General features: G+C 43.2%; 1 protein-coding gene across 3 annotated transcripts in view; it reads left to right on the top strand.

The window, feature by feature from the left end:
- COL8A1 (collagen type VIII alpha 1 chain) overlaps positions 1-12,508 on the top strand; it is a 205,203-nt gene extending 192,695 nt beyond the window's left edge. For all 3 annotated transcript variants that reach the window (XM_030204047.1, XM_030204048.1, XM_030204046.1), the window contains one exon: positions 9,151-12,508. In XM_030204047.1, the coding sequence (XP_030059907.1) occupies positions 9,151-11,063 (1,913 nt within the window). In that variant the 3' untranslated portion in view covers positions 11,064-12,508. The remainder of the gene's footprint in view (positions 1-9,150) is intronic.
- Positions 12,509-26,105: the final 13,597 nt, after the last annotated feature.

Here is a 26,105-nt window from a genome sequence, read left to right as displayed (position 1 = left end):
GCACATGCCCAATTTGCTCACACAACTTAATTGAATAATGACCTAATTGGCACTAATAATTGGCTTTTTAATAAGCTATTAGATTTAATTGCAATTGGGCATGGAAATGGGAGGTCATGGGCGGAATTGGGGTGTTTCCAGCATTTATATGTGTTGTTATAGAATAAAGGGGATACACACCTAATGTAGGCATGTACATTTGCACCATGTTTCAATTGGTAAAAATGGTCACACCTAAAGTTAGGCACAAATCTCAGGTGTAAGCGCTATTCTATAAACCGTGCCAAACTTTAAGCACAGCTTATCGAATAGCACTTTTTTCAGCATCATGTATAGAATTTACCTCAAAATGTGCATCTTGGTTCAAAAAAAAATTTTTTTTTAGCAGTGTGTATCCTATATGCAGTGAAACAGTGAGGGCATTAGTAAAATCAGTGCATTAGTGTACTCATGTATTAAAAAGATGTGCCTGTGTGTGATTCAAACAAACAAAATCTTAAGGACATTACATACCACACTTGGAAACGTACCAGGTCACTGTGGAAATGCTCAGTAAAGCTCTAAAAGCACAGGTAAAAAGATTTAAAGATGTAAAAATATCCTAGGGTCCATTAAAACAGTTAAACCACACCATTGTGATTAAATCACACAGCAGCTTTGTAGCTTTGTTCAACCACCCAGTGGAAAATACAGCCATATTCAGGCAGCCTATAACCTTTTTTTTTTTTTTTAATGATTACCAGCACTTATAAACTTAAAAAAACAAAATGAGAAACAAAATTCCAATATCAAACTCACCAAGTTTAGTAGCATCAACACAGCTACCTTGTTGCCAGTAGCAATAGCATCAAGAATACTTTGTGTTGGGAGGACTATTTATGAGGAACTTCTACGTCAAAGTTCAAATGTGATTGTCCAATGGGAAAAGAGAGATCCCTGATAGGCAGACAAACATTTAAAAACATTCAAAATACCTCTAAAATGGCAACACATTCTCATGCTACTGTGTTAAAAACACTGAAAAAGTTAAAACTCCGTGTTTGGAATGTATCTTCATTCCAATGATGTCATGCTGCGAATCAGCCAATCAGAATGCTCAAAAATCAGCAGACCCAGAAAGACAGGCATAAAAATTTATGAAAAACACAGATATATCCCCAAAAACTTTAAAAACAGCATTTAAAGCATAAAATTCCAAAACTCTAGGAGGAATCCAAACCAAAATAGAAACCTGGATTGACAATGTTCATAGATAGAATAAAGGCAACATGAATCTCATAGCAATACTGTGAATTCCGAATCAATAAATAAGCAATAAAAAAAGGGGGACGGGAGTAAAATGGAGGGACAGAATAAACAAACAGGGAAGAATAAAGCAAATGTACATATATCAAAAAACAGATTAAAAATTTACATATCAGAGACAGGCAAGAAGATCAAGCTCCTTATTTAAACCACAAGGACTCACAGTTCTTGATCATCTTCTGTTGAATCCTTGTCAACAATTTGTCTCCTCCTCTCCAGGGGATGGTAGATTAGATATCTATAATACAAAAAAATGGAAGTCTTCAAATTTGTGGTTCATTCTTATAGAATATTCAACCAAAGATTTGTCTATAACTTCTCTGTTAAGAACACTGCAATGCTCGATCAGTTTCTTATTCAAAATCTGCTCAGTCTTACCAATATATATGAGTTTGCATGAGCAATAGCAAGCATAAATTACTTTTTAGGTTTTGCAGCTTGAAAAATGCTTCAGTGTATACTCTTTCCCAGTGACTAGATGAAGAATAGATCTGAGAGTTTTATTAACATGACAAACTGAACAATTCCCAGCATTCCAGCTTTCTCAATCCTGATCTTAAATTATTACTGAATGCTGATGAAACAAGAACATCCTTCAAGTTCCTACTTCTCTTATATGCAACCATCAACTCCTTATCAGAAACATATCCATTGATGTAATCAATTGCCAATATTTCTTCAAAAGTTTAATATTGTCATTAGACATGTGGTTGAATTCTAAAGTACAAACAATTCTGTTGTCCAGATTTCTCAGATTTCTTGAGTTCATCTCTCTTCTTAAGTCGTGCTCTCCTATAACCATCATTAATGCATTTCATGGGGTATCCTCTCTCAAGAAATCTTGATTTTAAGTCTATTACTTGTCTTTCATATGTGGCATTATGAAAATTTAGCCGTTTCACTCTGAAAAATTTGGCTGTATGGCAAATTTCTTTTTAAAGCTTTATTATGACAGCTGTCATAATGCAATAATTTCTTCATGTCAGTGGGTTTTCTTCTATAAATGTCAGTCACTAACTTACCATCCATTTTAACAATCAAAATATCAAGAAAAGCAATCCTATCCCTACTATCATTTAATTGGAAATTCAAATTGCTGTTTAAACTGTTGATCCAAGTAAGGAAAGCAAAAAGATCATTTTCTGTCCCATTCCAAATTATAAAAACATCAATGTATGATCAATTGTTTCAGTGAGATGAATGTTGATGAAGATTGTATCCTAGCAACCTTAGATATGGAATCATTATATACCAATGCAAGATGACGCACTTAATGTTATTCAGGAAGCATTCTTTGGGGGTAATAACCCTAGGTGACGGTCAAATTTCTAACATCCCTAATTGAGATTCCTTTAAAAGAAAATTATTTTTATTTTGATAAGACTTTTTTATTAGCAAATAAGAGGTACCGCGATGGGTTATACCATGGCACAATCCATTGCCAAGCTGTACATGGCCGATTTTGAAAAAGTATTTTCTAATGTGCATCAGTACAGTAATCAGTTAGGGGTCTGGAAAAGGTACACTGATGATGTTTTTATAATTTGGAAGGGGACAGAATATATGGGTGTATTTTCCACAGGGTGGTTGAGCAAAGCTGCTGTGTGATTTAGTCACAATGGTGTGGTTTAACAGTTTTAATGGACCCAAGGAGGTTATTTTTTATACCTTTAAAACCTTTATGTCTGTGTTTTTAGAGCGTTACTGAGCATATTCATAGTGACCCTGGAGTATATAGGTCTGATACATTTCCAAGTGTGGTATGTAATGCCCTTATGATTTTGTTTGCTTGAATCACACAAAGGCATGCCTTTTTTGATATAAAAGTACACTAAACCACTGATTTTAGGTATAAGGTGCCAGTAGTCCTCACTGTTTCACTGCATATGGGATACACAATTTGCTTAAAAAATGTTAGGACCGAGATACACATTTTGTTTCACCTTTTTTTAGGAATGTGATTGTTTTTTTAAGCATGTGGCAAGACACACGCTTGTCCATTTCATGTTTTTAGGTTATTCTTTGATTTTTTTTTTTTTATATTTATTAAGTTTAATCAAAAAAAATTTTTACACGTAAAACATGTAAATAGTAATACATTATATACCTTGATCAATAATCCAAACAATTATATTATTAATAGTTTGCAAGTACACAGATTCACCAAGTAAGAACAGGTTATACAATTAATTAGACCACAACTCTAGCTTCCAAGGGAGGCGTAATTTAAATTATAGGAGATCTCAAACAAGAAAAAGAAAATAATCATTTATGGCCTGGCCTTTCCCTACCCTTACTACTAATGATAATCAGATAACATCAATTATTCTGCAGGTGTAATGGTTAATTTTTTCATCGCTAAGAACGCCTTAAGATGTTCCGGTTCAAAAAATGTATATTTTACTCCCATATATTTAACCAGACATTTACATGGGTAAGCAAGTAAATATGTTGCCCCCAAAGCTCGGGTCTCTTCTCTATATGAAAGAAATATCTTTCTCTTATCTTGAGTTGTCTTACAAACATCTGGGTATATCCACAATCTTTGGCCACAGAAAGTTTTTATGGCATTTTTGAAATATAACTTCAGCATAGCATTCAAGTCCTGTTCAAAAACAAATGATATCAAAAGAGTTCTGCGCTGTTCAATTTCAAATAAAGATGAGTCTAATATTACTGAAATGTCCAATTGTGTTTGAGGATCCAAAGATATATTCCCCACTTCGGTTGTCTTGCCCTTAACTCCAGATTCAGCTTGCAAAGGAATTGGAAGGTAATATATTCTATTTAAAGGAGGAATAGCTGAATCTGGATATAACAAGATTTCTTTTAAATATTTCTTGAACATTTCTATAGGACTCAATTCTTTAATCCAGGGAAAATTCAATATTCTAAGATTCAGCCTTCTATTAAAGTTCTCAAACTGTTCAATTTTCTTGTGGATTACTATTTTGTCTGTTACCAAAGATTCAGTCACAGATTTTAAAGATTTAACTTCCTGCTGAAGTGCTTCGGTTTGTAAGACCGATTCCTGTTTAGTTTTTTCCAGGGAATTAGACAAAGAGTCGATTTTACTTACTAACAGAGAAGTCTCTCGAGCAGATTTTATTACCGTCTGGCTCAAGCCCTGTAGTATCTTCCATATCATCTGCAGATTTATCTCTACCTGAGGGTTCCCCTCCAAAGAAGTTTCCTCAGCGTTCAGGGGGGGGGGGGGAGTTAGCGCCATCCAAGGTTTGATCCAGTCACGCCTTCCGTAGTGGCTTCATCCTCCTCCCTCCACCCCGAAATCGCTGGCGGCGGAGGTCGATTATCTGGCGGTGAAAGTGATATTTCCAGTGCCGAGGGAGATATGGCTCCTCCAATAGCTCCCAATTCGGCTTCGCCCGCCCTATTTCCTTGGATAGGCGTCGTGAATCGGTCCAGTGTTTGTTGGGACAGGGAGGAAGTTCGGGCCGCTGGCGTCAAGCCCTTAACTGCCTTGACTAGCCCCTTCCTTTTGGTGTGAGGCATTTCAGCAAGAGGTAAGGCACAAAGAAGATTAGGCTCCCAGCAAAACTACCGTGAGCGATCTATGAACGCTCAGGCCGCCATCTTGACATGCCTCCCCTTCTATTCTTTGATTTTTTAATGCCATGAGTTATGCTTATATGTATGGTCACATTTACTTTTTGTAATTGTGCTCACTCGTTGATTTTTTATATGTTGTATGTTAATTATATGACTTGATTACTGTTTTTAGTTATATCCCCCTGAGGCAACCCTTGTTGGGCAAAATGTGGACCATGTCAGGTAGAGTCTTTAATAAAGAATTGCATTTTGGGAATTTTCTACTGGGATCCGTTCTTTTTCCATATAACATGTATAGTTGTTATTTATATTACATTTAGATCTATTTAAAGATAATTTTGAGAGACTGATAACTATCTGTAGGGAGCCTCTAATAGGGTATAAGATTCCTGAGCTCGGTGACAGGACTCAGATGCCAAAGCAGAAAGCTAGTGGAAGCACCAGCACCTGTTTAGTGAGTGGTTAACTAGGAATTTTAAGAGCTGCCTGATGCACACATATAAAAAAAAGGGGTATGTGCTGAAGCAAAACTGACACATAAGACACCAGTGTGCAGCCCCTGTTAAAGAGACCATTAGTTATTCTGTCCAGATGCAGAGAGTTTTTAAAGTGAGCACATGAGCACAAAGAGAAGTTTACCACCAGGTCTTAGGTGGTGTTTAACAGTTAACTCTCCCTCTGCATGGGGGCAGGGTAGCTAACAACAAGCCCTCCCTTCCCAGAGATAACCCCCAACTCAGCTTTCTGCATTAGCCCTGGAGCAGCTACTCTCCCTCCTGGTAGTCTAGTGGGCCACCTTCCCTCCCCCTGACCCAACACCACTGCTCCTAAATTAAAAAGACAATCCCCAGTAGTCAAATGGCCCCTTCCTTCCCTCTGACCCCCCAACATTAAACATCCCTGGTGGTCTAGTGGCCCCTTCCCTCCCCTAGAACCAAACCCCTGACCCTGATTTTAAAAAATCTTTGGTGTCTAGTGGCACCCTCCAGGCGCCCCCCCCCCCCCCCCCAGACAAATACCTCAAAAAAGACAGGAGTGATGCCCACTTCCATCTTGAAAAATGGTGGCACCTGGCCCTGCATGATGCATTCTTGAATACACTCTGTGGGGTCAGTCTGCCATATATATCCCTCAAAAGAGGCAGAAGCAAGACTTGCCAAAATGTCCCCCTAGACCACCATGGAGCTTCTAAGTAAGCACAAGGAGGCCTACAGGGTTGGTTAGAGAATCAGCCTGGGCCTACTGGTTGCTTTGGGAGGGGGAAGAGGAGCAGAGGCACCTGTCTCATGTTATATGGGTCCTGTCTGATATTCAGTCAGGGCCTGCATAGGTGGTTCGCATAACTGTCTTATGCAGGCCCAGGCTGAATATTAGCTGGGGCCCACATACTCTGGGTAAGTCACTTAACCCTCCATTGCCCCATGTAAGCTGCATTGAGCCTGCCATGAGTGGGAAAGCGCGGGGTACAAATGTAACAAAAAAAAAAATAAGATCCAGCAACCAGTGGACTTTCCATTAGCCCTGGATATTCAAAATGCTGACTATAGAACGGTTTGTATTTTGCACAGTCCAGAGGGATACACATTTTTGCATCTCTTTCTTTAATATTACAATGCATGCATCATTTTGGATTTTCAAATTCAGTTTTTGCCTGCACAGAACATTTCATTTGTTCTGTATTTGGTGAGCATCTATCCATAACTTGCATATGTAACTAAGGTGAGGTATTTTATGAGTATGTAGTTTCTGTGTAGGTTTTTGTAGAAGCCTGGCTTCTTCTCTTTTCCCAACAAGGTGGTATATTTTAGAGGCTAGAGTAATATTTATAATACTGCCTTCTCATGGATTCTGTGATCGGTTAAGGGGGCTAATGTGGAGGCAGGCCCTTAAGGATGGCCCTTTATATGAGTACCAGGGTTTTTTTTTTTTTGGTTTTTTTTGCTAGAACAAAAAATAAAAAAAGACTGTTGTACGTACAGCAAAGAAGTTACAGTCTCAAAGTCCAGGATATATAGTTGAATGGAAAGCAGAGCTGGTGTTGTGTTGTGATTATTAATTTCAGGGTCTTTTTACTAAGGTGTGCAAATGGATTTCACACATGCTAAATGCCATACAGTCCATAGGAATAGATCATGTTTGATCTATTCTTACTGTACACCGCCTTGAGTGAATTCCTTCAAAAAGGTGGTAAATAAATCCTAATAAATAAATAGGAGGCTGCATGGCATTTAGCACACATTAATCATTAGCGCACCTTAGTAAAAGTACCCATATATTTTTAAACTCTGAAGCAGAGCTCCTGCATCTTCACTAAACTATCTGTAAAACTGAAAGGTAAAGTTGGTAACTTTTAGTTAATCCATACTAGTTGTTGTTTTATGGAATTTCACCATCAGAATGCCAGACTACATTTTCTTACCTATTCTTTTTGCTGTGGTTACTGGCAAATCTGTTTCTGACACTGGAGGACAAACGTTCACCGTCTCTGTCCTCTAGAATCTATACAAATGGCTCTCACCCCTCTCCTGGAGGCATGCCCAGCCAGTTGAGGGTTCAGAATTACCACAACAAATATGCATGAGATAAATACATGAACTGGAGACACATAATTTGCAGATTTATCCAGTGGCGTTCCAAGGGGGGGGGGGGGCGGTGGGGGCGGTCCGCCCCGGGTGCACGCCGCTAGGGGGGTGCTGTGTGCCGGTCAGCTTCGTTCATTTCCATGCTCCCTCTGCCCTGGAACAGGTTACCCGGAACAGGAAGTAACCTGTTCCAGTGCAGAGGGAGCACGAACACGAACGAAGCTGACCGGCGCGCGGCACCCCCCCCCCCCCAGCGGCATGCACCTGGGGGGCGTCTTTCGCTGGGGGGGCGGGGCGCATTGGCGATCTGCCCCAGGTGTCCCGGGTGTCAGCCCCCCTAGGAACGCCACTGGATTTATCTCATGCAAATTCATTGTGGTAATCTTGAAATCCTGACTAGCTAGGCATGCCTCCAGGAGAGGGGCTGAGAAGCAGTGATCTAGACTTAGGTCATTCAGGTGTTTCTTAAACCCAACCCAATAATGGGATGGCCAAGAGCAAAATAAAGTCAAGATTTCTTAAATCAGGTCAGCACGTCTGTGACAAAATGTCAACCAATTAGATTCAAAGGAAGGAAAGAAAGAAAGGCTCTATACAATAAAACATGCTGCTGCTTCGAGAAAACTGGTAGGAACATGCAGTGTAGAAAGAGTAACAAGCAGCTGCTTGTGTGCACATAAAAAAAAGACCAAATGCACAGAAGAAATAATTCTTGGTCTAGGGCCCAGAGTTTCTCAACCCAGTCCTCAGGGAACCCCAAGACAGTCTGGTTTTCTATATATTCACAATGAGAGGAGTGGAGGAGTGGCCTAGTGGTTAGGGTGGTGGACTTTGGTCCTGGAGAACTGAGGAACTGAGTTCAATTCCCACTTCAGGCACGGGCAGCTCCTTGTGACTCTGGGCAAGTCACTTAACCCTCCATTGCCCCATGTAAGCCACATTGAGCCTGCCATAAGTGGGAAAGCGCGGGGTACAAATGTAACCAAAAAACAAATATGCATGAGATATATCTCTCTATATAAAAGGCACCACCAACGTTCTATGAAGCCTCCAGCCGGAAGTGTGAAGGGGGGGAGAGATATCCGGTTTCCCCGTGTCTGCCCTGCTCTCTCTGTAACACAAACAGTCAGTGAAGGAAAACACAGCAAAGCACGAAATCAAATCGCTCTCTCTGTAACAGTGAAGGACTCAGAGGGGGGAGGGGAGAGAGGGCAGGGACACACACACTCCCACATGCACACAGAAGAAAACCTTGCTAGCCCCTGTTTCATTTGCATCAGAAACGGGGCTTTTTTACTAGTTTGTATATAATTGAGGCAGTGCATGTAAACATCTCATGCATATTCATTGCGGATAACTCGAAAACCAAATTGGCTTAGGGTTCCCTGAGGACTGGGTTGAGAAACCTTGGGTAGGCAATAGTTCAAAGAAATCAAAATTATTTATCTTGCTGGATGTCAAAGTTTTAATTTAAGACATTGAGAGCCCTGTTTACTAAGCTGCGCTAGCATTTTTAGCGCACGCTAAGAATTAGTGCATGCTAAGTGAATAGATGCCCATGGTATTCATATGAGCATCTACTTAGCACATTCTAGAAACATTAGTGCACCTTAGTAAACAGGGCCTTAAGTAAATTGGTGATGTATTCTTGGAAAATTATAGGCTTCTAATTTTTTGTATTATTATTTTACAGAAATTCCACTGTCTGCTTTGAGAGGTGAGAAAGGTCCCCCAGGGGAGCCTGGGTTAAGAGGACCATCAGGACCCCCAGGATTACCAGGCCATGGGATACCAGGAGTAAAAGGAAAACCAGGTCTACCAGGTTCTCCAGGATATCCTGGGATTGGCAAACCAGGTATGCCAGGAATGCCTGGAAAGCCAGGAGGCAAAGGCCTTCCAGGGCCTAAAGGTGAAATGGGCTTAAAGGGAGAGATTGGACACATGGGCATGTCAGGGCCACCAGGACCACCTGGCCCTCAAGGAATTCCTGGAGTTGGAAAACCAGGTCCACAAGGATTCCCTGGACAACTAGGGCAAAAGGGTGAACCAGGACTGAAAGGACAACCTGGAATTCCTGGTCTTCAAGGGCCTAAAGGAGAAAAAGGAATTGGGTTTCCAGGTTTACCGGGTTTGAAAGGCCCCCCAGGTTTACCTGGCTTGCCAGGTCCAGTTGGACTTCCGGGTATTGGTAAACCAGGACAAAATGGGTTTCCAGGGCCACAAGGGCCTTCAGGTAAACCTGGACTGCAGGGTGAACGAGGGCCACAAGGCCTACTTGGACCACCTGGAATTCAGGGTCCACCTGGCCTTCCTGGAGTTGCAAAACCAGGTCAGGATGGAATCCCTGGTGAAGCTGGATTGCCAGGTGAGAGAGGTGAGAAGGGTCTACCAGGTCCACCTGGACCATCAGGTTTGCCAGGTGTGGGTAAACCAGGTTTTCCCGGACTAAAAGGTGACCATGGTTTAGATGGTGCTCCTGGAGCACTTGGACCTAAAGGTGAGAAAGGTCACATGGGGATCCCTGGTATGATTGGTTCACCGGGAGAACCAGGTCCGCCCGGTCTACCAGGATTAATGGGACCTCCAGGTGGAAATGGAATACCAGGAATCAAAGGTGAAGATGGCATTAAAGGCCCTCCAGGACCTCAAGGTCCTAAAGGTGAGCCAGGTTTAAATGGATTTCCAGGAAAGCAAGGCTTTCCAGGGGATGGTGGGTCTCCAGGTTTGAGAGGGTTGCCAGGACCAATTGGACCAAAAGGAGAAGCTGGTCAAAAAGGTTTACCTGGTCTTCCAGGTGCTTCTGGGATACCTGGACATAAAGGTGAGCCAGGAAGTCCTGGGAACCCAGGTGAGCAAGGACCATCTGGAATTCCAGGAATTATAGGACCAAGTGGCCCAGCTGGATCTCCTGGCATACCAGGCCCTAAAGGTGAACAAGGTCATCCAGGTCCACAAGGGCTGCCTGGAGTAGGTAAACCTGGTTTTACAGGACCACAGGGACCACCAGGAAAACCTGGAGCTTTGGGGCCCCCTGGCCAACCTGGCCTGCCAGGCCCTCCTGGGCCTCCTGGTATCCCTGGACTTCCAGCTATTCCACCTACACCACCAGTCATGGGACAGTTTTTGCCAGAGATGGGACCAGGAATTGATGGAATGAAAACACCATCAGGTTACAAGGGCAAAAAGAGCAAAAGTGGACATGTTATGTATGAAATGCCAGCATTTACAGCAGAGCTAACCACACCTTTCCCACTTGTTGGAGCACCTATAAAGTTTGACAAACTGCTGTACAATGGTAGGCAGAACTATAACCCACAAACAGGAATTTTTACCTGTGAAATTCCTGGAATTTACTACTTTTCATACCATATTCACTGCAAAGGTGCTAATGTATGGGTTGCCCTATACAAAAACAATGAACCTTTAATGTATACGTATGATGAATACAAGAAGGGCTTTCTTGACCAAGCTTCTGGAAGTCTGGTGCTTCAACTGATGCATGGCGATCGTGTTTATATACAGATGCCCTCCGAACAAGCAGCAGGACTCTTTGCTGGCCAATATGTGCATTCATCTTTCACTGGTTATTTGCTCTATCCCATGTAAAGAAAAAGGAAACAAAGACCACTTCCAAACACTTATGCTTCATATTTTTATACCAATGATGACACTTTGGACCACATTTTCCAAAACATGTACCTGGATCTATACACACACTTAAGGTACTGAGAAACTGATTTACTGTGTTTTTCTTCATTACAATACTCAAAACTACCTTTGCCAGATTGGATTATTTCATGCTATGCTATTTCCCTTGTCTGGTTCCTGAACTTAGAATTACTTATGAGATGGAATTTTTGTTGTAGACAATATTAAAAACAAGAGGTTAGTCATGAAATTGGCTTGACTATGACTGTGTCTAACTGCTTCAGTCTTGGAATCATTCCTTACTTGTAGTCCTTCAGAAAGTGCTGCTTGCAAATTATGGATTCTAGTGTACTGTGTCGATGGCTCACTCTTCAGAGGATCAAAGTAGAGGTGATGGTGGAAAAGTGGTGGTCATGTACACGTTGCAGTCCTAACCGAGAAATGTATCACAGCTACCTTCACAGAAAAATTCCACTGCCAGGTTTGCAGTAATCCTATTATTGCTGGAGCAAATATCAAGTCAACATATCTTATTTTAACAAAATTTCTCTTCTTGTGTTGCGTATGCATACATACAGGGGACTCTGCTACAGTGAAACATCTTGGTGCAATATAGTATAACAAGTCAGTTGCAGACTTTTGACTGCTTACATTTGTGTATGAGCAGAAGTAGACCTTGTGAAATTGATTGTGCAAGCAAAAAATAAAATTTTAAAAAAAACCCTAACTAAAAGGCAGGCATATATGCAGAAGTTGTATGTTCAGCTATACTACTGTCTTTGCAGAAGACTGAATTTGTGTGTTTAAAAAGAACTGATAAAGTAACTTTCTCCTAGTTCCTACATCATTTTACCAGTTTTGAAAACAAAATAGAACACGTCAGATACAAATTGCTTGATGGATGCTACTTTGTATGAAATGAAATATGTTTTGTGCAAAAACAAATTTAACAGGACAGCCTGGTGGCAGCCCTGAGTACCGACATGTAAAAAGTCCTTGCCTCAGTACCTGAGTTGGGGTTTCTACTCCTCCAGGTAGGGGGCAAGGGTGACACTAGTGGCCTAATTCAGGGCCTATGGCTGCAGGATTCTGGGTGGCTACACATGAACGTTCATGGTGCCAGATGCCAAGCATGATTTCAACTTAGTGAATGCCCAAAAGAAGCAGGAGAATGTCTAAAAAAAATGGATTTAACGGGCATTGTTGTTAGTTAAACAGAAAATTCAATGCAATGTGGCATCAACACAACTGTGATTCTACTGGGGTGCTCAAACATGTCACAAAAATGTGAATAAAGAAAAAGTGATTTAAAAACATCTTTACTATGTCAATGGCAAACACATTTTTGTATTTAAATTTTTGTATTGACTTGAAACGTATTAAAATATAATTCTGTCTTGTTATTGTGTTCATAACTGTAATATATAGCACCAGTAATTAGTGGATGTATGGAGTGATACCATCAATCAATAGGAAATAAAATATGAACATGGGCATTAGCTCCACAAAATAAAATCTGTCCCAGTTTTTGACATGATATGAATCTGGCTCTTTAGTCTCCTCCAAACATAAGCAAAACCAACTTCATTAATGTGTGAGAGATTCAGAGAGACAGATACATGTATTGATTAGCTATTTCAGGCGGTAGGGGGCCAACATTAAACAAATAAGGAATCAACATTTCTGTCTTAGTCTGCAGCAGCAAAAACAAAGACTAGCCAATATACCAAGGACATCTGACAAAGTGAAGTACAGTACTTTACCTCACCCATTTCTATTCTTCTATCACCTTCTCCCACTACTCCAACCAGAGTTACACCTAATCACACTGACCACCCTTCAACATCTTCTGTCCTTCTGTGACTGTTCTCTTGTGCTTGACTGCTTAAATATTTTAAATTTAAATGCTTTACTTTTTGTCTATTAGATTGTAAGCTCTTTGAGCAGGGACTGTCTTTCTTCTGTGTTTGTACAGCGCTGCGTACACTTTGTAGCGCTCTAGAAATGTTAAATAGTAGTAGTAGTAGTAGTTTTGTCCCCAAAAAGCCCATGCCTCAATAAATTGGTCTATAAAAGAGGTTGCCAACCTTTCATGTTGTGAAAAACCCTTTTTGGCCTCCAAAAAGTTCAGGGAAGACTGGTTCATTCCCATAACTCTTCCCACACCCCCTCCCCTCAGTGCCCAGCTTGTTCCCACTAGTCTTCTAGCTCACCTCCTCTTCTTGTGTTTACCAGTTTCTCTCCCACCCCCAACCGGTCTCTTTCTCTTCCTTTTCAGACAGTCCCCACCAGCCTCTCTCTCACCCATCCTCAGTAGTCACTCTCTCTCTCTTTTTCCTTCCTTCCTTCTAGCTAATCCCCACCAGTCAAGTTCCTTCTTTCCATCCAGCTAAGCTCCACTGTTACTAGCCCTCTTGTTCCTCACCTATTGATGATAGACTGCTGTTGTCAGACCTTGCAGGCTGGTCCCAGTACTCCTGCTTCTAGCCTCCACAGCTGGTTCTGAACACACCCCCAGTGCCATTCTCATCCTCCTCAACCACTTCTGCTTCCAGTCTGTTCAGCCACCTCTGCTTTTGGCCTGCACAGTCACCTCCAGTCTCACTCCCACAGCTACCAATACTGGTACTTGCAAATCCACAGCCTCTGTATTCTGCTCACAGTATGGAAATACCTCTTTTATGTATTTATTAGGATTTTAAGTGCCTTTATGAAGAGATTCACCCAAGGTAGACCCCATTGTAATGGTCTCATGGAGCCCCAGGAGGTTGTGAGCGTCTATGATATTCCATCAACCTCTCTGCCAATTTAACATGCACATCTGGGGAGCCAGGGAAATGTGGATAGGAGAAGTGAAAACAAATCTAATAGTGAATGAAAAATCAGATTTCTTGTGTCAGTTAACATGGAATTATATAGACTGAGAAGAGCACTAGAAGCCTTTTTTGGTAGTGGAAAAGACTTGGATTAAGCTGTGGGATGTGATGACCTTTACTGTATTACCACAAGTAATAGCCAAAGATGATATACATGAACTTTGAAGACCATAAAGAAACCTCCTGCAGAGAAAGGAAGTTGGGTTTTGCTTATGTTTATCATTAACATCTGATATATTATCAGGTAAAACTGTGTGTTTTACTTGTCATAAATTAAATATATACATTTTAGAAATGCACTCAAAGATATTATTATAATGAAATTGTCTGCTGAAGATTTAGCCCTCTCTGCTCTATTCACTGGCTGTCAAACCTGTAAAACAAGTAAGGCTATACTTCCCGTGTCAACACTCTCCCTCATTTCATATAGTAACCGTCTGACACAGGTTTGGTAATTTTTCTGAACAATAAAGAAGCCATTTGTATCACAGATCTTTCAAGGATTGCACTTGACCAATATTTACAAATGTAGAAACAGAGAAAAATGTAGGCAGATTAAGATCATCCATGCCATCTTCTCTCTCTATCACTACCTTAGAGATCCTATATACTTGAATTCAGATACTGTTTTCATCTTCACCACTTCCACCGGGAGGCTGTTCTACGAATTCACCACCCTTTCCCTGAAGAAATATTTCCGCGGGTTACTTCTGAGTCTATCCCCTTTCAACTTCATCCTATGCCTTCTCATTCCAGAGCTTCCTTTCAACTGAAAGAGACTCACCTCTTGTGCATTTATGCCACATAGGTATTTACCTTAATCTCCCCTCTTCTGCCTTTCTTCCAAAGTATACATAGTAACGTATTAAGTGATGGCAGATAAAGACCTGAATGGGTCCATCCAGTCTGCCCAACAGTCACATTCATTATCAATTCAAGATTAAATCAACAAAGAACGTGATATTATACACATGGTCATGGCCTTTCTTTGGTATTTCTAGGACATAGAGCATAGAACTCCACCCGGCTCTGTCCTTATGTTCCCTTGATCACCTGCTCCCCATTCCATCCCACTTATATCCAACCGAACAGGAATGATCCCTTGATTACCTGCTCCCCATCACATTCTTTGCCATTGAAGCGATCACATCACCTACTTCTCATCCTAAAGGTAACTCCCTTTCCAACTTCATCTCAAATATAACCCTTTATCTAACATTCATCTCAAATGTAACTCTTCATCCAATGTTCATCTTAAATGTAACTTTAATGTCACTTCTTATTAATGCAATGTAATTCACTACCTCTGATATCTTCCATTGTATGCCACATTGAACCAAACTTGTTTGGAAATGCGAGATATAAATGCTGCTATAAATAATTAAACTACTAAAGTTGCCATTAAAGCCCACTTCAGCCTATCCAAATCTGAATCTTTTTGAAAAATGCTGCCTTGAAAAAAATGAAAGTGTGAATCCCTTAAAAAACATTTTCTTTCTAGAATCTGTCACCTAGAACTTGAACACAAGCAGCATAGGTCCCCATAAACTTTAAAGGAGCTTCATGAGGCTTGACTTTCTCTTGAGTGTTTCTATCAGGAAGACCTGCAGTTTGCCTTGGACAAGGTGAAACAGCGTTATTATGAATACTCTGGTAAGGCAAGCTCCATTTTGGCATGTTAGTCCATAAGGGCACAAACAGATTGGACAGTTGGAAAGATTAAGGATAATGGGGGTTTGCTTGTTGTATAAATCCTCCCTTATCAGGGCTCATTTTCAAGAATTTTTGGAGGGGTTGTATGCTAAAGATGGGGAGATACAGAACACCACTATTGACTCTTACCTGGGCTCCTTAAATCTGCCTTGCCTTTAACATAGTAGCTTGCCTTTAACATAGTAACAATAGTACATAATGAGATCTTTAAGTCTGTCCCCATACGCTTTATGACGAACACCAATGACCATTTTAGTAGCCGCCCTCTGGACCAATTCCATCCTGTTTATATCTTTTTGAAGGTGTAGTCTTCAAAATTGTACACAATATTCTAAATGAGGTTTCACAAGAGTTTAATACAGGGGTATCATCACCTCCTTTTTCCTATGGCCATTCTTCTCCCTATGCACCCAAGCATCCTTTTAGCTTTTGCCGTCACCTTTTCTACTTGTTTGGCCACCTTAAGATTATCACATAATCACATCCAAGTCTTGTTCCTTTGTGTATGAAAGTTCTTTACCCCCTAAACTGTACTCTTCTCTCAGGTTTTTGCAGCCAAGTGCATGACCCTGCATTTTTTAGCATTAAATCTAAGCTGCCAAATTCCAGACCACTCCTCTAGCATTGACAAGTCCTTCCTCATGTTATCAACACCATAAGGGATGTCTACTCTATTGCAGATTTTGTTATCATCTGCAAAGAGGCAAGCCTTACCAGACAGCCTTTCAGCAGTATTGTTTACAAAAATGTTAAAAAAAAGAACTGGCCCAAAACTGAACTTTGTGGTACACCACTGATAATATCCTTTTCCTCAGAAAGAGCTCCATTAACCACTACCCTCTTTCGCCTTCCACTCAACCAGTTCCTAACCCAGTCAGTTACTTTAGGGCCCATACCAAGAGCACACAATTTGTTAGTCACCTATGTGGAACTGTGCCAAAGGATTTGCTAAAATCTAAATACACCACATCTAGTGCTTTCCCTTAAATCCAACTCTCAGGGCACCCACTCAAAGAAATTAATCAGATTTGTCTGACAAGACCTAGTGAAACTATGTTGTCTCGGGTCCTGTAATCCACTGGATTCCAAAAACTTTTACTATTCTTTGTTTTAAAGGCAGTTCCATTCATTTACTTACCATAGAAGTCAGACTTACCGGCTTGTAGTTCCCATCCCAACCTCTTCCTTACTTCTGCTTTTGTGGAGAGGGACCACATCTGCTCTTCTCTGGGCCTCCAGGATTACTGCCATCTCTAGAGAAGCAGTGAAAAAGGTCAGCCAGTGGAGCCGCTAGAGCTTCCCATGCTCCAGGCCCGTCAGCTGTGAACACAGAACAGAAATATTTGTTAAGCAATTCTGCCTTATCTTTATCAGGGGTGATATGATACAGACGTTCAAATATTTGAAAGGTATAAATCCGCAAACGAATCTTTTCCGGAGATGGGAAGGCGGTAGAACTAGAGGGCATGAAATGAGATTGAAGGGGGGCAGACTCAAGAAAAATGTTAGGAAGTATTTTTTCACAGAGAGAGTGGTGGGTACTTGGAATGCCCTCCCGCAGGAGGTGGTGGAGATGAAAACGGTAACGGAATTCAAACATGCGTGGGATAAACATAAAGGAATCCTGTTTGGAAGACTGGATCCTCAGAAGCTTAGCTGAGATTGGGTGGCAGAGCCAGTGGGGGGAGGCGGGGATGGTGGTTGGGAGGCGGGCACTGGTGTGCTGGTAAATTTTTAACAACAGGCTCTCTCTCTCAACCACTTCTGCACCTCCCCCCCCCGTCCACCTCTGCGCCCCCCCCCCCAAAAATAAAACATTTGCAGAGCTGGCTATACCCGGGGAGAGAGCGTGCTTTCAAACAATCCTTACATCCAAATTTACCATCTTTTAATGTTTAAAAAAAAAAAAATCTTTTGTCCTCCATCTTTTAAGACACTACCTACCTGCTGGATAGTGATGGCGCAAGGAAAGCAAGTTTGGTCCAGTGAAGACTAACTCAAAATAACCTGGCTGTTCCTTAGTTGGGCCGTAGTATTACCATATTGAAAATGCGACCATACCAACAAGCCTCTGTGGTAATGCTCCACTAATAAGTTAAATGATTAACTGGATTTCTTGAAAGGATTATATAAACTTAGGATGCATCATGATTAGGGACACACACATATGCTTATGTATTCAATATCACAATTCTTCATACAGCCACAAAACAATCTTTTAGGGTAGATAGTGCTCACAATGAGCTCCTTTTATTACCGACCAGACAGAGATAAGAGTTTTCAGTTGCCACAGTATCAGTTATCACAAGAACAAAATATAAGAAAACCAATATGGGCTGCATTAGGGGCTTATATATAGCCCATTTATGTATAAACAAAAGAAATCTGCATGAATCAAAATATTTATTTTGACTAAAAAAAACCACTTCCCCCTGAAACATGTTCAAAACAGAATAATCCATTTGTCTATCTAAAAGGTAAACTTCTATAAAACAGATGAAAACCTGATTCTATGTGTGCCCCAATGAAAGGAGAGTTTAATTCTACTTCCATTTAATTTCAATATATTCCATCAACTTTATAACACCAGGCTTCCCATGGTAGATTACAACAACAACAACAACAACAACAACAACAACAACAGTTAAGACACGAACTCATCAGAAAACACAGGATATCCTCAGTGAAATTTGGCCATTCATGCCCATTGCCATCTTTCTCTCCCATCCAGTGTTCTATTTTGCCCCCCACTTCCTTTTCACATTTTATGATCATTGATCCCCCATTCCCCCCCCAGTTAAGACATGAACCCATCAGGAAACACAGAATATCCTCACTGAAATTTGGCCATTCACCATTGCCCTCTTTCTCTTCCATCCAGTGTTCTATCTTGCCCCCCCTTCATTGATCCCCCATTTCCCCCCCCCCCCCGGCTAAATATTAGATCGCCGCGGGGCCTAATTACCTGATGCTGGCTGGAATGGAACTGAAGATCGAAGATTCTTCTGCCGACGAGGAGGCGGCGGCAGGGGTGTGGAGGAGTGCACTAGCAGGAAGCAGAATGCGCTACTAGCCCGTGGCTGCAAGAGTGCCATGCACTGCTGTCGGCTGCAAGCTGGGACGGACAGAGCAGGAGCCAAACACCTGCAGGAGCCGTTACAGAAGCGGGAAGGGCGCAGTCACTGGTTCGCAGGGAGCCGCAGAGGAAGGCGTCATGATGTTCATGGACGGGACTCGAAGACCGGAGAGTGAGAGGAGCCATAGGAGGAGGAAGGAAGGCATCGTGATGTCGACAGATGGGCGGGACTCGGAGACTGGAGAGGCCGAGAGAGAGCGAGAGGAGCCGCTGGGAGGAGACAAGTGAGCCACAGTCTCTCTGAGGTAGGTCAGGTCAGGTGTAAGGCGCGTGCCGGTGCAGCACGGACAGAGCAGAAGTTAGAAGAAGGAAGGACACCCCCCCTTGGTTTGCACCGCCCCGCCCTCGGTACGCCACTAGAACCAGCCCAATGCAGCACGAGGAGGCTTCCCTCCCGCTGTAATTTGTAGGGGGAAAAAAAACTTTCTTGCGTCCCTGCTGACAGAGACAGCTGAACAACCGGCTTGCAATATTCTTCAAAACTTAACAACCGGCTCTGCAGAGCCTGTGCGAGCCGGCTCCAGCACACCACTGGAGGCGGGGCTAATGCTGGGCAAGACTTCTACGGTCTGTGCCCTGAAAATGGCAGATACAAATCAGAGTAAGGTATACACAAAAAATAGCACATACGAGTTTATCTTGTTGGGCAGACTGGATGGACCGTGCAGGCCTTTTTTGCCATCATCTACTATGTTACTATGCTACTATCAGCTTCTACATATTCCTCCCCTTCAATTTTGAGTCTCACAGTGACACTTTTGTCTTGTCCCTCCATTTTACCATATTGGCTATTTTTTTCTTCCATTTGCATCTTTGTTTTCCTAACTACTTTATCAATTTCTCATAGCTTTTCCAGATATTGTCGCCTGTGTTCCTCTTTCTGCAATTTCTTATAGTTTATAAAGGATAACCTCTTTTTCCTTACTTTTTTTAGCTACTATTTTTGAAAAGCTCCTTTTCCTATCACTTTTATTTACTTTCCTTACTGCTGTTCTCAGACCTTGCAGGCTGGTCCCAGTGCTCCTGCTTCTAGCCTCCACAGCTGGTTCTGATCACACCCCCAGTACCATTCCCACCCCCCCACAACCACTTCTGCTTCCAAGTCTGTGCAGCCACTTCTGATCCCATGTTCATGGTTGCTACTGCTTCTGGCCTGCACATTCACCTCCAGTCTCACTCCCACAGCTACAAATACTGGTACTTGCAGTACTTGCCCTTACAATAGCTCCTTTCAGCTTTGGCCACTGCTTTCCTTCTTCCAGATTCTCCCATCCAGACAGCAATTCCTCGAGGTAATCCCCCCATCTGAATAAAGTTCATTTTTTCGAAGTCTAGAACCTTCACTTTTGAATGAACCCTCTCCACGCCTATCTTAATATTAAACCACACCATCTGGTGATAATTGGATGCCGGATGTTCACTTACAATAACATAGTAAATACAATATTTTACTACATACATGTAAACTATTTCATAAGCAAAGGTTTCTATTAAATTACAGAGTAAGAGGTCCTTTTACAAAGCTGCTGGAAAAGTTGGCCTTAGCATGCCCTTATGTGGATTTTTCCTGCATGCTAAGGCCATTTTTCCCATAGCTGGAAAATGTCTGATTTTCTAGTTTTCGAATTAATGGCCATTAGCATGCAGCCGTTAACAAACATTAGTGCATGAGCACTAATCGCAGTAGTAAGGGCTCATGCGCTAATCCTTCGCTAATCAGACCACACAGTAATGTAGATGTGCTAACTGATTAGCCAGAAACACCCTCTCTCTGCCCCCAACACTCCTCTTCCACAGAAAAATTAAAACATTTTACACACAGTTTGCACATGCTAAAGCCAAACTTACTGCAGGACACATGAGCGTGTCCCATAGTAAGCCCTTTTAAGCAAAGAAGAAAGCAGAGGATCCCTCTACGATGACGAATCACAGCAAGCAAAAGTAGAGGCTGACCAAAGACGAATCACCATTGGAGATATAATCCAAGTCTTTTATTGATGAAAATAAAGAAAGGACCCAATACGGGCCGTGTTTCGACACATGCAAGCGCCTACACCAGGGGTCAAACAGTACGCTCTAGATGGAGGCACAGGACCACAGCTTTGCTCATATACAAAACTGTAGACCGTCTGAAAAACTTGATCACTAAAAACAAATGGACAAGCACTTGCAATGACTGTAGGAACAAATCGCAAAAGAGATTTGTTTCTACAGTCGTTGCAAGTGCTTGTCCATTTGTCGAATCACGGCCCGTGTCAGGTCCTTTCTTTATTTTCATAAATAAAAGACTGTTGGATTATATCTCCAGTGGTGATTCGTCTTTGGTCAGCCTCTACTTTTGCCTGCTGTGAAGCCCTTTTAAGCTGCATAAATGTTAGATAACCCCCAAAAATGATGAAAATAATGCATGTTTTTAATAAATATGTAAATGCAGTTCATAAGGAGCAAGCCTTGTGGCTCAGAGCATACTGCTTTGTACTATAGAGCAGAGGATTCCACAAAGATGGAACACGCAGGCTCTGAGAAGAAGGGTAGACGGACCATTGCCAACTGACTAGTGGCATTATGGGTGCACCATGAAGGTGGTGCCCTCTCCAGCCCTTGAACTTGTGGTTATTTAAATTTTCGCTCTTCATAGTTGTGCTATCTATTGAGGGTTAGAGGTGACAGAGACTGTGGAGAGGAAAAAATCAGTGAGACGAAACAAACAAACAAAACAAAAGCAGTTTAATAGAAGTGAAATAAAAATCATGAAAGTAAAACATAGGTAGAAGCATAAATAATATGCTGCAAAAGAAGCATGCATGAATTGGTACCAGCTGGAATAATAAAACCTGCAGTTTTTCCATTTTACCACTAGATGTCAGCAACAATACTGGCAGTGTGCCCAGAATCAGAGTCTCTTCTTTATTTGAGTAACTGTTCTCTTATTTTGATACCATAAACATAATTTATTCCCAGCTATGCTGGTTGGGAATCTGACTGGATGAAAGCACCAATCCTGCTTGCAACCAAGGGAACTGAAGTCTGCATCATAATGCCAGTAGGAAATGTAATTGATTCTGGGGTAGATGTATTTTATGACTTGTTTACTCTGCTGCAAAATGTTATGTGGTCTTTCCTTGACATTCAGGACTATAAAGATGTGAGAGAAGTTTAAGGAAGGGAAGTGATTTTGGATTTAGCTCATGCCTTTTTCAGTAGTAGCTGAAAGTGAGTTACATTTAGATGGGCATTTAGTGGGCATTTTTCTGTCCCTGAAGCAGTGGCTAGCTAGGACTGAATATGCCTATCATCCAGAGAGAGAGAGTGAGTGAGGGGGGGGGGGGGGGGGGGGGGAGGAAGGGACAAGATGAGACAACCTTTTGTAACAGAATCTTCGGCTAAGTAAATCAGGAGACAAGAGGCAAATGGTTCCGAAAACGAGGCAGCTTTATTGCTAGCAATGAACAGTACTGAGTTCAGTCTCAGGATACTGCGTCACGAGCGTCATCTGACACTCGTTCTTATACAGATTACTGGTCATGCGCATAAAACGCATCATACGTCACACATACACATGCGCAGTACAGGCACATGCGCAATATATTAGTAGTTCGGTAGTTCTCACAGAGAAAAGATACGTCAGTTTCATAGCTTTCATAGAAATTGTTACATGTAACTTATTGCAGGGTTCCAGCACATTTACACAATACAGCCTCTATGCCTGAATCACAAGACTGCGCTGGCAGAGCCAGCTGCCTTCCCTACAATCCTAAATTGCTGACTACTACAACTTGTTATCTAGCTGCTGGTTAACAAATACATACTACTAGTAAAAGTCTAAGCTGCACAGGTTAAGGTCTTAGTCTAGGCTCATTATATGTAAGCTGAGGTTTTGGTACAAAGCAAAGGTGCAAGTGTGAATGCAAAGTCCAAATAGAAAATCCTGTTAGTACAAAAGTCCAGACAAAGTAAACAGTGTGTAATGCTGTTTATCTAATGCATCTGCATCCTGTCTCAAACAGTTATCTATCTAGCTATCAGGAGCTGACAGTTGATGGTTAAGGCACAATACAAGAAGATGCAAATGTTCAGTAAACATCCAAGTATAAAATATGCCAGAAAGAAGGCAAAGTCCATAAGTTGTGTGCAAAGAGCAAAGTCCATAGGTAGTATGCACAGAGCTTGAGGTTGTCCTGCCAGATGGCTGCAGGCCGTATACAGTGTTCGCTTATCCACTCCTACAATTCCCCCCTTTTGATTCTTGAACATCCGTTCTGGTGGAGAGTATCACCTTCATGAGCCCTAAAAGGGAAGAGAGAAACAGGGACAGTTAGCAAGAGGAGGCAATAAGAGAGCCCTAAGCCCTTGCGTAGCCGTTGGTTGCTTCGCCGGGGTCGAGACGGAGGGTCCCTAATGGATTCCCCCCCCCCCCCCCCCCTTTGTAGCCGGACTTGTGCTGTCACATGGGTGCCGGCCCATCAATCGCCTCGGGAGAAGAGACTTCAGCTTCATCAACATCGGATTGTGGTATGGGGGAATACATCTGGAGGGCCATGATGTGGGCGGCTACACGCCGATCGGCAATGGTTTCCATGGTGGAACAGAGACATCTAAAAACAAAGGGAAGAGACAAGGGTATTAATAAACAGGACAACAAAAACAGGCCCCCCATGACAAAGAGGCCCTTGAGGCTCCCAGAGGTAGGTAGCCAATCGGTTAGGGAAGAAGTCCAATCCCAGGCACTGTTCCAAGTTGGGACAGGGACGTGGGCCAGCTTCACCATTCGGTCGGTGATATCCTTGATGACGTGACTCTGGTCGTCGATCTGAAGGCAGCAGTTGCTGAGGTTGAATTTGCCACATACCCCGCCCTCCTGGGCCAACAGGTAATCAAGGGCAAGGCGGTTTTGGTACACCGCGGTTATCAGCTTGGTGTTCTGTCGTGCCAAGACGTTGAGCGCCAGGGCTGAGTCATTCGTGAGTATTTCAAGCACCGCCTGCAGGCGGATGATGCGGTTCAACATATAGATAGGGGTACGGTATCCATACGTGCCATCCTCCGCGCCCAGGTGGCTGGGCCATAATAATGAATTATGCGTTCCGGCGGCCACTCGTTGTCCTTCCAATCTCCTATCCGGACTTTGGTGTCGCGGGTGGACCTTCTCCGTCTGTTTCTGGGCCCCTGTTTCATGTAGAGGGGAATACCAAGCGTCTCGCCCACCCGAAGGGGCAGGAGGAAGAAACTGGGTCGGACTGTGCCCAGGAGGCAGGTGCCAAACCAGCGGGCCGGGAGCTGTTCGTAGGCCCTGCGGCCGCATATGTAATAGTAGCCTTCCGGGGCTATCCATTTAAGGGAGGCGTTACCCCCGTGTGTCCACGTCGCGTTCAGAGTGGGTTCAGTCCAAATGGGCATCGGTATGGGCAGGTCGTCAGTTTGCCACCAGGTGGTCCGGCTGCCATTATACTGGATGACTCCCGTGCAGGCCGAGTCACCAACGGGGACAGAGTATCGTTTCGAGGGGGCCCGGCTGACACACAGAGTGCCTATAATGTTTGTTCTCAGTGCCCATTCATAAGGGCGCGGACGTTGGGGAAAGGTGATATTAGTGGTGTTCAGGGCATCCCACATATGCTGGTGGACTTCCTTCGCTTCCCAGGGCCATTGCTCACCCATGTCGGTGCCACCGCAGACAAAACAGTTAGTAACCCCAAGGGAGAGGGCAATGTTCTCGGCCAGATTGAGGAACATGTTCCGGGCTTCAGGGGAAACAGGAAACTTAGTACCTACTTCCTCTGCGCGAGCGATTTCATCGAATACCTCCTGGAATCCAACGATTGTGGTCTGATAGTGCGTGGGAGGTTTTTCTTCGAGGCTCTGGCAGAAGGTGATATAGGTAAGCGGATCCGTCCCGGCCCCGTCAATGCCAAGACCCCAGGTTTGTTGCCAGGGGGTTCTGGGTCCTCTGAGGGGCCAATCCAGGAGCACAGTGTTGCCAGGACCCCGACGGAATTCACCCAGACCGGCGCATCCAGGATATCCGCCTCCTGTGTAGGCACACACTCGCTCCCATCCCGAGGCCCGGGTGTCTGCCCCACATGGAATCCACGCCCAAGGGGAACCATATCTCCAATCTAAAGTTAGGGGACAAACATACTTGTGGTTGTCTGCATAGGCTTTTCGCCAACTTTGGCTTCCGCACTTATGAGACCAAGGATGCTTGTCCATGGCAGCACAAACGTCAAAGGTGAGGGTGGCCGTAGTTTGTATACCGGCAACAAGGACACGGGTGGAGTTAACGTAGTATAGGATGCCACCTCCCTGGACCCCGGTAGACGACGTGATGATCCGCCCTCGATATGCTTGGCCCGGATACTGAGGAAGACCCACACTCAGGGTGACATTATAGTATCTGGGGGCTGAGGGAGAATGGCAGACAGTGTGGTTCTTGTTCTCAAGGCATCTGTGGAACTGCTGGGGACCATCCGGGGTAGTAATGACGCATGAAGCAAGGGGATGACAATCCTTCTCCGGGGGCTGAGACTGGTGAATGAGGGTGGTAACTAAGTTATACCCTTCGGCCGTTCGGTGACGCACCAGGCGCAAACACTCGGTACAGTTCAGACTAAGGGCAGCCGGCTCCACCGGGACAGGGCAGAGGTGGAGGATGAAGAGTAGTTTGAACATCATGTTTGATGGATGAGGTATCCGAGCTGTTGCAATAGGAAGATGACGAGGCTTAAGATGACAGCTCCAATAAACAGTGAACCAAAGGCACAGAAGGTCCAAGGGCTAAGCTGCTGACTAGGCATGGACCTGGTTCACTTCCTCTTCAGGGTTAATCGCAGTGGAGCGTCTGGGTGGCTGTGAGCTGTCCAAACTGTGGGTGAGCCGTCGGTAGGTGCAGCTGGCTTCAGCCTGGTCCAATGTATCCACATGGGGCTTCCTGCAATTTTAACAGCGGTTGGGGTGGTTAGGAGAACAAGGGAGGGCCCCTTCCACTTGGGCTTCAAGCAGTCAGATTCGTCCCATTCTTTCACCCATACTTCATCTCCCACCCGAAATTGGTGTGTAGGGCTGGTAAGGACTAGGGGACCTACACTCTCAGTGTACTGTTGGATGTCCTGCACTACCTCGCGTAAGGCCCTGAGCTGTTTTACTAAGGAACTCTCACCCTGTATCTGCAAGGAGTCGGGGAAGGAGGCAGAGGTGGTGGCCTGGCGTACATCATCTCATAAGGGGTAAGACCTGTAGCTTTCGGTGTGCACCTTAGATGCAGTAATGCTAGTGGGA

The sequence above is a fragment of the Microcaecilia unicolor genome, chromosome 5 (assembly GCF_901765095.1).
Source record: "Microcaecilia unicolor chromosome 5, aMicUni1.1, whole genome shotgun sequence".
In the NCBI taxonomy this organism is placed as follows: Eukaryota; Metazoa; Chordata; class Amphibia; order Gymnophiona; family Siphonopidae; genus Microcaecilia; species Microcaecilia unicolor.
Note: the sequence above shows the minus strand (reverse complement) of the source record. Positions and strands in the feature narration are given on the sequence as shown.